At 51.4% G+C, this 12572-nt stretch overlaps 1 protein-coding gene across 1 annotated transcript in view; it reads left to right on the top strand.

Moving 5' to 3' along the window:
- Positions 1-12572, top strand: part of LOC147103296 (uncharacterized) — a 91635-nt gene that overhangs the window by 46916 nt on the left and 32147 nt on the right. Inside the window, exons 8-13 of the mRNA XM_085962761.1 lie at positions 2286-2412; positions 2822-2857; positions 3675-3811; positions 5637-5763; positions 7011-7153; positions 8286-8412. Of these exons, the coding sequence (XP_085818887.1) occupies positions 2286-2412; positions 2822-2857; positions 3675-3811; positions 5637-5763; positions 7011-7153; positions 8286-8412 (697 nt within the window). The remainder of the gene's footprint in view (positions 1-2285; positions 2413-2821; positions 2858-3674; positions 3812-5636; positions 5764-7010; positions 7154-8285; positions 8413-12572) is intronic.

The following is a 12572-nucleotide window of genomic DNA, read 5'->3' on the forward strand; positions in this document are numbered from 1 at the left end:
CTACTCATTCGTATCTTCTCCCGTCACTGTGAGTGCCCTTTATGCCTGGCACTGTCCCTGTATCAAGCTGGTGATCAGTATCTCATTCTCAAGCCACGTGTCTATGCCATTATGAGATGGATGTGGGCAGTGTGACAAAAAGAAAGAACTTGCATTTCTGTAGTGCCTGTCACAACCTCAGGACATCCCAAAGTGTTTCACAGTCAATGAAGCAGTTTTTTTGAAGTGTAGTCACTGTTGTAATGTAGGAAACGCAGCAGTGAATTTGCGCACAGCAAGGTCCCACAAACAGCAACGTGATAAAATGCTTCAGTGGAGTTGGTTGAGGGATAAATATTGACCAGGACACCCAGGGAGAGCTCCACTCCTCCTCTTTGAATAGTGCCGTGGGATCTTTAACATCCACCTGAGAGGGCAGGCAGGGTTTAATGGGGGAAAAATTCAGTTGTTTGCGCCTCCTGTTAGCACCTTAAGAGGGTGCTAATGGGGCGCAAAGCAACTAGCGCCCGGGCGCGGCGATGTTTGCGCCGCTTGCGAAATTAACTAGACATTTTGTGGCGGCGCTAAACACTACCGCCACGATCTCCTGCGTCGGCAGTTCGTGACGTCAGTCAAGTGCGCAACGCCCCGGCAGCGCCCCGGACCGGATATTGAGTGGCGCCCGCCTGCTGCTAGCAACGACAAGTTGAGGGGAGCATTTTGCAGTCAGGAAGGGACTGGGGGAGCGCTATTTAAAGGCGACCGCTTCCTGCCTTTTTTTTGTTGGTGACATTTTTGCACCACGCATTCTGAGAGAGAGACTTCTGGAGAGATTCAACGCTGTGTGAAGGAGTTTTGGGTACTGAGCAGCACTTTGCAGGTTCATTTTGATTTGCCCTTCCTTGCTGCACCTCGCTCCTCAGCCTTTGCGCCTTAAGACAGATGTGAAGCGCCTGATTTAGCGCTCCAATCACCTCCAGGGGCGATAAAAGCCAAGTTTGCCATTGGAGGCGATAATTAGCGCCATGCGCTAAACTTTGCGCACAGCCGATAATGGCGCCCCAAAAGGGGCGATACTGAATTTTTCCCCTGGCATTTCCGACAATACAGCACTCCCTCAGTACTGCACTGAAGTGTCAGCCTGGATTATGGGGCTTGAGTCTCTGGAGCGGGTCTTAAACCAACGACCTTCTGACTCAAAGGTGAGACTGCTACTCACTGAGCCACAGCTACCCCCTGTGAACTGACTTGTCCTCCCTCCTCTGGTCTCCATCATGGAGCGACCTTGCATGCTGGCACATGAAAATGTTTTCAGGACAGTTTCTGGGATCCTGAGCTTCATAAACAGAGGCATAGAGTACAAAAGCAAGGGCTATGGGGAAAGAGCAGGGGGAGTGGGAATAATTGGATCGCTCTTTCAACAAGCCGGCACAGGCATGATGGGCCGAATGACCGTCTTCTGTGCTGTATCATTCTATGATATATTGGCCATGAATTTCCCCATAGCCACTCCCACTCCATAACTTCCCGGGAGTGTCGTGGCAACCCCGTTGACACGTGCACCTGGGGCCCGCACCTGGGGCCCGCACCTGGGGCCCACACCTGGGGCCCACACCGCCAGCTGCAGCGATGGTGCCACAATTGGCCTCGGGACTGCTGAGCTACAGAGGGTCCTGCTCCTGATTGCTATCCCCTGACCCCTGTGTACACATCAGGTGAGGGTGGGATCAGGCCTGACTACGATGCCCTCCTTGGTTGAATATCCTGGCAACACTCGCTGCCCAGGTTCCCACATGAAGAACGGGTACATGTGGTCAATTACTGGAGGGCAACCAGCATTTGTGGAGTAACGCTGAGGAACAGTCGATGTCTTCAAGAGAGGAGGGGAGAGAAAGGGGGGCTTTTGAGCAGCAACAACAAAAGCAACTTGCATTTATATAGCACCTTTAATGTAGTGAAACATCCCAAGGCGCTTCACAAGAGCGTAATCAAACACCAACACATAAAGAAATATTAGAACAGTTGATCAAAGTGGCAGGTTTTAAGGAGTGTCTTAAAGGAGGCGAGGGAGGTTTAGAGAGGGAATTTCAGAGCTTAGGCCCTAGGCAGCTGAAGGCACGGCCACCAATGGTGGAGCGATTAAAATCGGGGATGCGCAAGAGGCCAGAATTGGAGGGTTGTAGGGCTGGTGGAGGTTCCAGAGATAGGAAAGGGGGTGACGACCATGGAGGGATTCTGAACACAAGGATGAGAATTTTAAAACCGATTTTAAAAAGATCCACGCTAATGTCTCTCTATCTCTGCAGGTGGTTTCTTTACGAAGAGCCTTTCTTCGAAGGCCAGCAATATGCCCTGGAAGTGGGTGGCTATCGAACGCTGGACGAATGGGGAGCAGAGAAAGCACAAGTGGGATCGCTGATGCCTCTACAAATGGTACAGACACAAACCCGGGGCAACATAAAAATATCAAAAGGGATGTCATTACTAGCCAATTTCCCCAGCGTACTAATGGGGGGGGAAAGTATGTGTTCAGACACTGGCCCAGTGGAAGCCTGCTATCTTAGGTCTCCGTCCCACCAGGTTTGCTCTCATGATAGCACCGACGGGGGAGCCAGCTATCCCAGAATTACAAACCATCAGGAATGTCTGAGCAGGCCGAGAGGAGACCTGATGGAGGTCTTCCAAATTATGAAGGGGTTCGGGAGGGTGGGTGTGGAGAAACTGAGTCTACTTGTGAGTGAGACCAGAACAAGAGGCCCATAAATATAAGAGAGCCTCTAACAGATGAAATATTCCAGGCTGTACAGTCAAGTACTGAGTGTCTTGTGTGATTTATTTGCAGGGTGCGCCCAAGGTGGAGAAACCGTATGAACCCAAGGTATGAAAACACCCAATGGAATGGATCATTTGTTTCACTGCAGACCGAGTTATGTTGATACATCTTGGGGGAGGGAACTTTTTAGAAAAAAATTATATTTTCTTTATATATGCCTTCACTCTCCTTTCTCTTTCCTCTCCACCCCTCCTTTCAGTCTTCTCTCTTCCTTTGCTTCTATCTCTCTCTCTCTCTCTCCTCATTCTCTCTTCTGGCAAGCCCAGCATTTATTGCCCATCCCTGGTGGCCCTGAGAAGGTGGTGGTGGGCCGCCTTCTTGAACTGCTGCAGTGTAGCAGTTTGATACAACTGGCTGGCTTGTTAGGCCACTTCAGAGGGCAGTTAAGAGTCAACCACGTTGGTGTGGGACTGGAGTCACGTATAGGCCCAGACCGGGTAAGGACGGCTGGTTTCCTTCCCTAGGGGGACATTCCTGAACCAGTTGGGTTTTTGCGCTAATCCGACAGCTTCATGGTCACTTTTACTGATATCACATTTTTATTTCTAGATTTTTTAAAACTGAATTCACATTCTCAAACTTTCTTTTGATCTCATGCTCTCCGGATTATGATCTCATGCTCTCCGGATTATTAGTCAAGATCTACTGGATTACTAGTCCAGTACCATAACCACTACACTACTGTACCCAGATTACATTCCACACTGGCCTGTTGCAGTGACTCTTCAGGAGCACATCCATACAGCTGTGACGTGCACTCTCATCTACTCTTTCCAGCCTTGCTGCTGACCAGTACAATGGATCCCCGGCCCTTCACCTGGGTTTCCCGATTTTAAAAAAAAGTCTGTTGTTCTCCTTCCAGGTCAGCATTTTTGAGAAAGCTTGCTTCGCGGGGAAAAGCAGAGAAGTTTACGGTGACTCCTCGGACTTCCTGTCTAGATACCCCAACAATGGCGCCCCTCTCTCAAACGCCGGCTCCATAAAGGTGTATGGAGGAATGTGAGTACCTCGACATGAGAATACATTACAGCACAGCAAGGGTTTAATGTGGCCTGGCAATGCAGCTCCCAAATCACTGACTCTTTGGGGGGAGCTGCGGGGGGGGGGGAGCTGCGGTGGGGGGGGGCGGCGGGGCGGGGGGGGCGGGCGCGGGGGGGGGCGGGGGCAATTTCTTACCACTCTTTCCCCCCACCCCCCAATCCATTTTCTTGGGTCAGGAGCCATTTGCAATGCAGGGCTGGCAGTATATGAGTAATTATTCATTGTACAGGAAACTCTTTTTTTATCCGGCACCGATGGGGCCGGTGTGGTGCCAGATGATCAAAAAGTCGGGATTACAGAGAGGTATACTTACCAAGGTACGAGAGCCCCGTACACAGCCACAGATCCAGGAGTCCCGGTTACACAGCCACAGATCCAGGAGTCCCGGTTACACGGCCACAGATCCAGGAACCCCGGTTACACGGCCACTAATATATAGTAAAACTTACCTGAACCTACTCCTGAATTTTGCTGGTTAAGAGAGATTTCTGGAATTTAGGTGCTGGTTAAGAGAGTTTCCTGTATTATTAGCAGGGTGATGGGTTTCCACCAACATGATGCATTACTGACATTAGTGTCATCCGTGGCTCAGTGGGCAGCACTCTCGCCTCTGAGTCAGAAGATTGTGGGTTCAAAATCTTGGCTGACACGCCCAGTGCAGTACTGAGCGAGTGCTACACTGTTGGAGGTGCCGTCTTTCAGATGAGACGTTAAACCGAGGCCTGGGGAACAGCAGTTAGGAAGGCAAATGGTATGTTGGCCTTCGTTGCAAGAGGATTTTGAGTACAGGAGCAAGGATGTCTTACTACAGTTATACAGAGCCTTGGTGAGACCACACCTGGAGTACTGTGTGCAGTTTTGGTCTCCTTACCTAAGAAAGGATATACTTGCCATAGAGGGAGTGGAGCGAAGGTTCACCAGACTGATTCCTGGGATGGCAGGACTGTCGTATGAGGAGAGATTGGGTCGACTAGGCCTGTATTCACTAGAGTTTAGAAGAATGAGAGGGGATTTCATTGAAACGTTTTAAATTCTGACAGGACTAGACAGACTGGATGCAGGGAGGATGTTTCCCCTGGCTGGGGGTCTAGAATGAGGGGGTCACAGTCTCAGGATGCAGGGTAGGACATTTAGGACTGAGATGAGAAGAGATTTCTTCACTCAGAGGGTGGTGAACCTGTGGAATTCTCTACCACAGAAGGCTGTGGAGGCCAAGTCACTGAATATATTTAAGGAGGAGATAGATAGATTTCTAGACACAAGGGGCATCAAGGTGTATGGGGGAGAGAGTGGGAATATGGTATTGAGATAGAGGATCAACCATGATCATATTGAATGGCGGAACAGGCTCGAAGGGCCGAATGGCCTACTCCTGCTCCTATTGTTCTATGTTTCTAGATGTGAAAGATCCCATGGCACTATTTCGAAGAAGAGCAGGGGAGTTCTCCCCGGTGTCCTGGGCCAATATTTATCTCTCGACCAACATCACTAAAACACTTGATCTGGTCATTTATTTCAGTTGCTGTTTGTGGGACCTTGCTGTGCGCAAATTGGCAGTCGCGTTTCCTATATTACAATAGTGACTCCACTCTAGAGTACTTCATTAGCTGTGAAGGGCTTTGGGATGTCCTGAGGTCGTGAAAAGCGCTATAAAAATGCAAGTCCTTTCTTTCTATTCCCCGCACTCTCAAAGAAGTTGGCTGGATGTTTATTCATGAAGACACTGCCCTTTAAATGCTTTAGGCTGATATGCTGCCGTTTTCTCTTCAAAATGTTTTTGCAGTTGGGTTGGCTACACAAAGGAAGGGTTCAGGGGTCATCAGTATCTCTTGGAGGAAGGCGAGTACCTGGACTGGAGGTCGTGGGGCGGCAATGATGAGGATTTAAAGTCAATGCGCCTCATTCGGGCAGTAAGTATTGGGATCTGAGAGGGAAGTTCCTTGTACAGGGACAGCTGTGCAAAAAGCGAAGTTTTTCTCCAATGGCTTAGCTGGTGGGCAGTTCAGTCATGGAGATAAGACGTGCCCCATAGTCGATCTCCAGTCTGTGATCTCAGCCACAGGGTGGCATTGCACTGCCTGAAGAGGTGGTGGAAGCAGATCCAGTAATCACTTTCAAAAGGGAATTGGATATATATTTGAAATGAAAAGATTTGCAGGGCGATGGGGAATGAGTGGGACTAAATGGATCGCTCTTTCAAGGAGCCGGCACAGGCATGATGGGCCGAATGACCTATTTCTGTGCAGTATTATTCTATGATTCTATTAGGTGTGAGACAATTAGTCTTGGTGATCCTGGGCCAGGGACTTGGGGAAATCAGCCATGATTCCTGCTCCTGATGATTATCCTGTTTCGTGCATGGGGGTGTGTGTGGGGGGGTTGTGTGCAGAGGGGTGCGTGTGTGTGTGGGGTGGGGGGGGGATATGTGCATGCGGGCGTTGTGTGCAGAGGGGTGCGTGCGTGTGGGGGGGGGGATATGTGCGTGAGGGGTTGTGTGCAGAGGGGTGCGTGCGTGTGTGTGTGTGGGGGGGGGATATGTGCGTGAGGGGTTGTGTGCAGAGGGGTGCGTGCGTGTGTGTGTGTGGGGGGGGATATGTGCATGCGGGCGTTGTGTGCAGAGGGGTGCGTGCGTGTGTGTGTGTGGGGGGGGGGAATATGTGCGTGCGGGTGTTGTGTGTTGATGCTCATCTGTGATATAGGAACAGGAGGAGGCCATTTAGCCTCTCGAGCCTGTTCCACCATTCAATGAGATCATGGCTGATCTGTGACCTAATTCCATATTCCCGCCTTTGGCCCATATCCCTTAATACCTTTGGTTAACAAAAATCTTATCAATCTCAGATTTAAAATTAACAATTGATCTAGCATCAACTGCCGTTTGCAGAACAGAGTTCCAAAGTTCTACCACCCTTGGTAGAATAGCCTATTAACACTCCAGGCTCAGAGAAGTAGAACAGAGACTAGGGTGTAACTGCAAACTCCACAGAACTGTGGCCCCGGCAAAGTCTCAACACCATCAGGGGAGGGAGAGTGTCGGGGGTGGAATGATTTGTAAAAAGTTGATAATTTCTTTATATAAAAGTGAGTGACAGTAACTGAGCAGCAAGTGTGTCGGAGGGTGATCTTGTTTGATGTTGTCTTGCTTTTTTTTTTGAAGGATTTTTCCAACCCAACGATTGTTCTGTATGGGGAAAGTAACTGTGAGGGAGAGGACTCGGTCACAGTGATCGGATCAGTCCCGGACCTGGAGCAAGCTGATTCTGGCGATGAAATACAATCCATTAACGTTCTGAATGGAGTGTAAGTGACAGCAACCACATTGCAGCACACTGAACAATATTATGGCCCAGAAATTCGGATTGGAGGCTGCACTTACCTAGCGCGCTGGCCGTTGAGCTGTGGGCCCGCGTGGGATTCCGATCCTGGGCCTGTTCCAACTGCCGGCGCGCAGTGCTTGCGTATCCCAGGGGCGCAGTTAGTTCGATGCGTCCCCTGGGATCACATGGGCCATGGGGGAGCCAATGGTAGCAGGGAATCTGTATTCATAAATTTGACAGGAAGACCTGTGAAATCTATGAATAGAGATCGGCCCCAAAACCTAACTAATAATTTTTTTTTTAAAACATCACATTTTTAAAATAACTATAAATTACATAAAATAACTATTTTAAACAATAATTAAAATTTTTGAAAAAATTAATTACAGTTTTTAACGGGGCTAAAAATAAACTTACCTTTCTTTAAAGTATTAAAAAAGAATAAACCTGTGGAAAAAATGTTTTAATTTAATGTAATTCACCGCTTACCTTGTTAAAAGCAGGCCTTGCGCCTGCTTTTTAAACGCGCAGCTGCTGGAGACTTACCTTCCCCGACGAAACCTGTAAAAAAATCGGAAGTTCCAGGCGTACGCGCTGCCTCTCCGGCGCACGCGTTCGACCTGTGAACCCCCTCCTTCAAGGGAACGGAAGTTCCGGTTTCCAGCGCATGTGCAGTGCATGCACGAAACCGACACTTTCGTTGGGTCTACGTGTGAGTACACAGCGCGTACTCACCCGTGGGGACCCGAATTTCTGGCCCTATATACTTTAATATAACAGAGAGAATTCACATGGGCTGGGAGTATGCAATATACACAGGGGCTGCGAGTCCTTGTAATATATGCTTTGGCAACTATTCACTTTGTTTTACAAAGGCTGCTGTTCCCCATAATAACTGATTGTGTGTATGATATGCTGCCCCCTTGTGTTCGAGGAAAAGATACCGTTTCACAGCCATTCTGACCAGGATGGTCCCAAGTTTGTTCTTCAATGGCCAGAGTTGAGGTGTGGAGAATGATCGCCAATGCCCAGAGTTGAGGTGTGTGGGGCCTGTTTTCAATGCTCGGATTTGAGCTGTTTTCTTCCTGTTAAATATTCACCACTTCTTCTTTCAGATGGGTGGCCTATGAAGGTGCCAATTATTCTGGAGCTCAGTACATTGTAGAGAAAGGAATTTACCGGAACCCTCAGGACTGGGGAGCCCAAAGCTGTAAGATTAGCTCGCTGCACCCCGTCTTGCTGGTAAGCAGAACAATCACCCCGATACCGTGAGTCTAAATAATGTGCTCCCCGACCCTAATGATCACTTGGTGAATAAACCCACCATTTTCTGAGCTGCCCCGATGGCCGAGTGGGCAAGTGCACCATCCAATGTGTACCCTGTTCAGACCTGGAAGGTCCTAAGTTCAGTCACCAGTCTGGGCGGAGTCAGTTTATCTCTAAGGATAGTGGTGAAGTGCACTGTAATTGGCCTCCGCACCACTGGACTAGGGTTGCCAACCCTCCAGGATTGTCCTGGAGTCTCCAAGAATTGAAGATTAATCCCCAGGAATCTGCTGCCAGCAATCCTGGAGAAAAATTATTAGGCATTAAAATAGCTTGGCCTAGAAATTCAGTTGTTAACGCCAGCTGCTAGCGCCTTAGGAGGAGGAGAAGTGGGGCGCGAAGCGGCTAGCGCCCGGGCGCGGCGTGATCTGCGCCTCTCGCGAAATTCAATCAAGATTTAGCGGCGGCGCAAAACCGCAGCGCCCGCAGATCCTGGCATCATTTGATGGTGCAACGCCCTTGGTGCGCCCCGAACCGGAACTTTAGTGGTGCCCCCCTTCTGTGCGCCTGGCGCCCCCAGCGCCTGGTTGAGTGGAATGGTTCCCAGCCGCTGTGGGGTGCGGGGGGCGCTATTTAAAGGGGACTCTTCCTGCATTCTTTGTGGCAGCCATTTTGTTCCACTCCTGTGTGAGAGAGAGAGATTTGGAGAGAGACAAAGGGAGAGAGCTTTCTGCTTTGACTCAGCGCTCGCACAGGTACTTCTGGCTTCAGGCCAGAGCTTTGCACTTGGATTTAACTTTCAGTGCCATAGCCTTGAGTCGCCACATATAATGGGGGCTGCAATGGATGGAAACGTTGGGTTTCTGCATTGCATTCAAGGGGCTCAGAGACGCCGAGAGAGAGTGCCAGTCATGGCCAGACGGAGAAGGGCCAACAGGCGTCGGCACAGGAGGCCTTACCCACCCAGGGTCTACCGCCAGCAGTTCTCATATCTGAACATGTCTGAGGAGCAGTGTGTTCAGAGGCTGCGATTCAGAAGGGAGGTGGTCACTGAGATCTGCCACCTGCTTCAGAGAGATCTGCAGCCACAGCTGAGGAGCAGGACGTCTCTGTCGGTGGCAGTGAAGGTGACAGTGGCTCTCAACTTCTATGCCACCGGCTCCTTCCAATCCGCTACTGATATCTCCCAGTTCGCGGTACATTGCTGCATCTGCCAGGTGACGAATGCCCTCTTCAGAAGGAGACGTCAGTACATCTCCTTCCCCATGACCCCGGACAAGCAGCAAGAGCGTGCAATGGGATTTGCAAGAATAGCGGGCTTCCCCATGGTCCAGGGCGCCATTGACTGCACGCATGTGGCTTTGCGGGCACCTCTACAGAATGCCGAGGATTACCACAACCGGAAGGAATACCATTCGCTCAACGTCCAGTTGGTGTGTGACCACAGGCAGCTCATACTAGCTGTCAATGCCCGCTTTCCAGGCAGCAGCCATGATGCCTTCATCCTGCGCCAGACTTCTGTGGCAGACATTTTCAAAGCCCCGGCTCACCCAGGAGGCTGGCTTGTCGGGGACAAGGGCTATCCTTTGTGCACCTGGCTGATGACCCCGCTCCGTGCGCCCAGCACCCCTGTTGAAGAACGATACAATGACAGCCATCAAGCGACCAGGAACATCATTGAGCACACAATCGGCATGCACAAGCAACGGTTCCGCTGTCTGGACCATTCCGGGGGAGCCCTTCAGTACTCGCCTGAGCGAGTCTCCCATTTCATTGTAGTGTGCTGCATGCTGCACAACCTGGCTACCCTCAGGACTCGGCCACTGCCAGCAGACACTGGAGGACCACCAGAGGAGGAGGAGGAGGAGGAGCACCAAGACGGGAGGGAGGCACAAAGTGCAAGGGCCGTCCGTCGGCGGATTATTGCAAGTCGGTTCTAGGCCCCCTCTCAGGGAATGGCTTGTGACATTGAAAGAACATGAATGGAGCCGCTCCGCAAACCCTCAGCCGGTCAAGGCAACAAATAGTTCAAAGTGCAAACATGGACAATCTGAATAAAGACAATTTTTTATTTTACAAACTCTGTGCCCTTCCCGCATGACAAACAAATACAGAGAAACCCCCCAAAAAACAGTCAGACACATAACTGGCTCTCACAACCTGGAGAAAATGAAAAAAACAGTTAAACAAAAATGACCATGATCCTCGGCCTTCATATAAAAAACAAACACAACATTGTCGGCCTTCATATAAAAAAAAACATTTTGCCACACCTTCTACTTTTTCGCCTGCGAGGGTGATCCGCCTCGCTTGCGCGATTTGCCCCTTCCCGCCCTGCAGCTCCTCCTCAATGGGACCCCAGTGGCTGCAGCAAGGCTGGGGGAAGGCTGCTGAGGGTCAGATGGTGAGTCGGCAGATGCCCTTGGGGGACGGCCTGGACCAGCTCTGGGCCTGGAGGGCCCGCCTGCTGACTGCTCCAACTCTGCTTGGGCGGCAGCAGTCTGTCCTACGGGTGGTGGCAGCTGCAGTGGAGGAGTGAGAGTGTTGGCAGCAGGCTGCCAACCTGACAGAGCACAGGCACACCCTGGTCGGCCGATACACTGGCACTCGCACGGGCCAGCACTGTAGCATGCGCAGCAATCTGCTGAAGCACAGACTGCTGGGCTGGCGCGGCGAGGGCCCCGGCAATTCCTGGCCGATCCAGCGAGGGTGGCAGCAGTTAGTGCCCGTGTGGCCCTGATCTGTGTCTGCATCAGACCAGCCAGTGATTGCATGGCACGACTAAGCACTTGGCTGGAAGCCGCCTGTGCTGCCCCGAAGTCCTGCAGACTCCTGGCCTGTGCTGCCCCGAAGTCCTGAACACTCCTTGCCAGTGACTTTATGGAGTCAGGCATCCTTGCCACTGCAGCCATGAGCTCAGTGTGCCTGCGCTCAGCCTGGGCGCCCATTTCACCAAGGAGCTGCACCTCCTCTGCGCTCACCGTAGCAGGACTGGAGGCCGCACTCGCCCTCCGGGGAGAAGGCCACCGAGCTTCCCCACCCCTCCCATAAGAACATAATAAGAAGTAGGAGCAGGAGTTGGCAATACGGCCCCTCGGGCCTGCTCCGCCATTCAATAGGATCATGGCTGATCCGAATCTAGACTCACGTCCACTTCCCTGCCCTCTCCCCATAACCCCTAATTCCCTTATCTGCTAGGAAACTGTCTATCTCCGTTTTAAATTTATTTAATGTTGCAGCTTCCACAGCTCTCTGGGGTAGCAAATTCCATAGATTTACTACCCCCTGAGTGAAGAAGTTTCTCCTCATCTCAGTTTTGAAAGGGCAGCCCCTTATTCTAAGATTATGCCCCCTAGTTCCAGTCTTACCCATCAGTTGCTGCAGCCCGCTGGGCCCCGGAGCTTCACCGTCATCAGACCCTTCCCCCCTGCTCCCCTCCACGGAAGACGTGTCCCCATCATGGCCATGGGCTGCCTCGGCTGAGGGTGGCACTGATGGTCCGGCTTCCTCTTCCTCCTCCTCGAATTCTGAATCAGTCGCAGTGCCAGCTTGAGGGCCCGCCTCCTCACCTGGCGATTCATCATCTGAAAGCAGGGAGGCACAGGAGTTGCTTTAGCGTGAGGACAGGGCGGCAGCGAGAGAGGCATGAGTGCTGCAATGCACTGCATTGGTTCGAGAGTGGCAAAGGATGCTGGTGTGAGGCACAAGTGGAAAGAGAGAGGTCAAAAAGGTGATGACCTTACCATTGCTGTCCAGAACGGGGTCAGCATCTCCAGTGGCGACGGGGCCAATCAGCCGGCCTCCCATTATCCGCTCCACTCGCTGCTCCAGGTCACTCAGGTCTTTAAGGTCAGGACGGCCTCCCCCGGTCCGTCGCTGCTGCCTCCGATTGTGGGCCAGCTTGCCCTGCAAGAGAAAGGATGGCCTCTGAGTACAGTGTCAAGCCCTGATCTTGGCTGCACTGTCTCCCATGGTGGAATAGCCCTGACCGTGTCAAGCCCTCAGCTTGCCTGCACTGTCTCCCATGGTGGAATAGCCCTGACGGTGTCAAGCCCTCATCTTGCCTGCACTGTCTCCCATGGTCGAATAGCCCTGACAGTGTGTAAAGTGGTGAATGTGCATGTGATTTTCATGAG

This window comes from Somniosus microcephalus, chromosome 20 (assembly GCF_052327205.1).
Source record: "Somniosus microcephalus isolate GS21.2 chromosome 20, FLI_Smic_1.0, whole genome shotgun sequence".
Classification (NCBI taxonomy): Eukaryota; Metazoa; Chordata; class Chondrichthyes; order Squaliformes; family Somniosidae; genus Somniosus; species Somniosus microcephalus.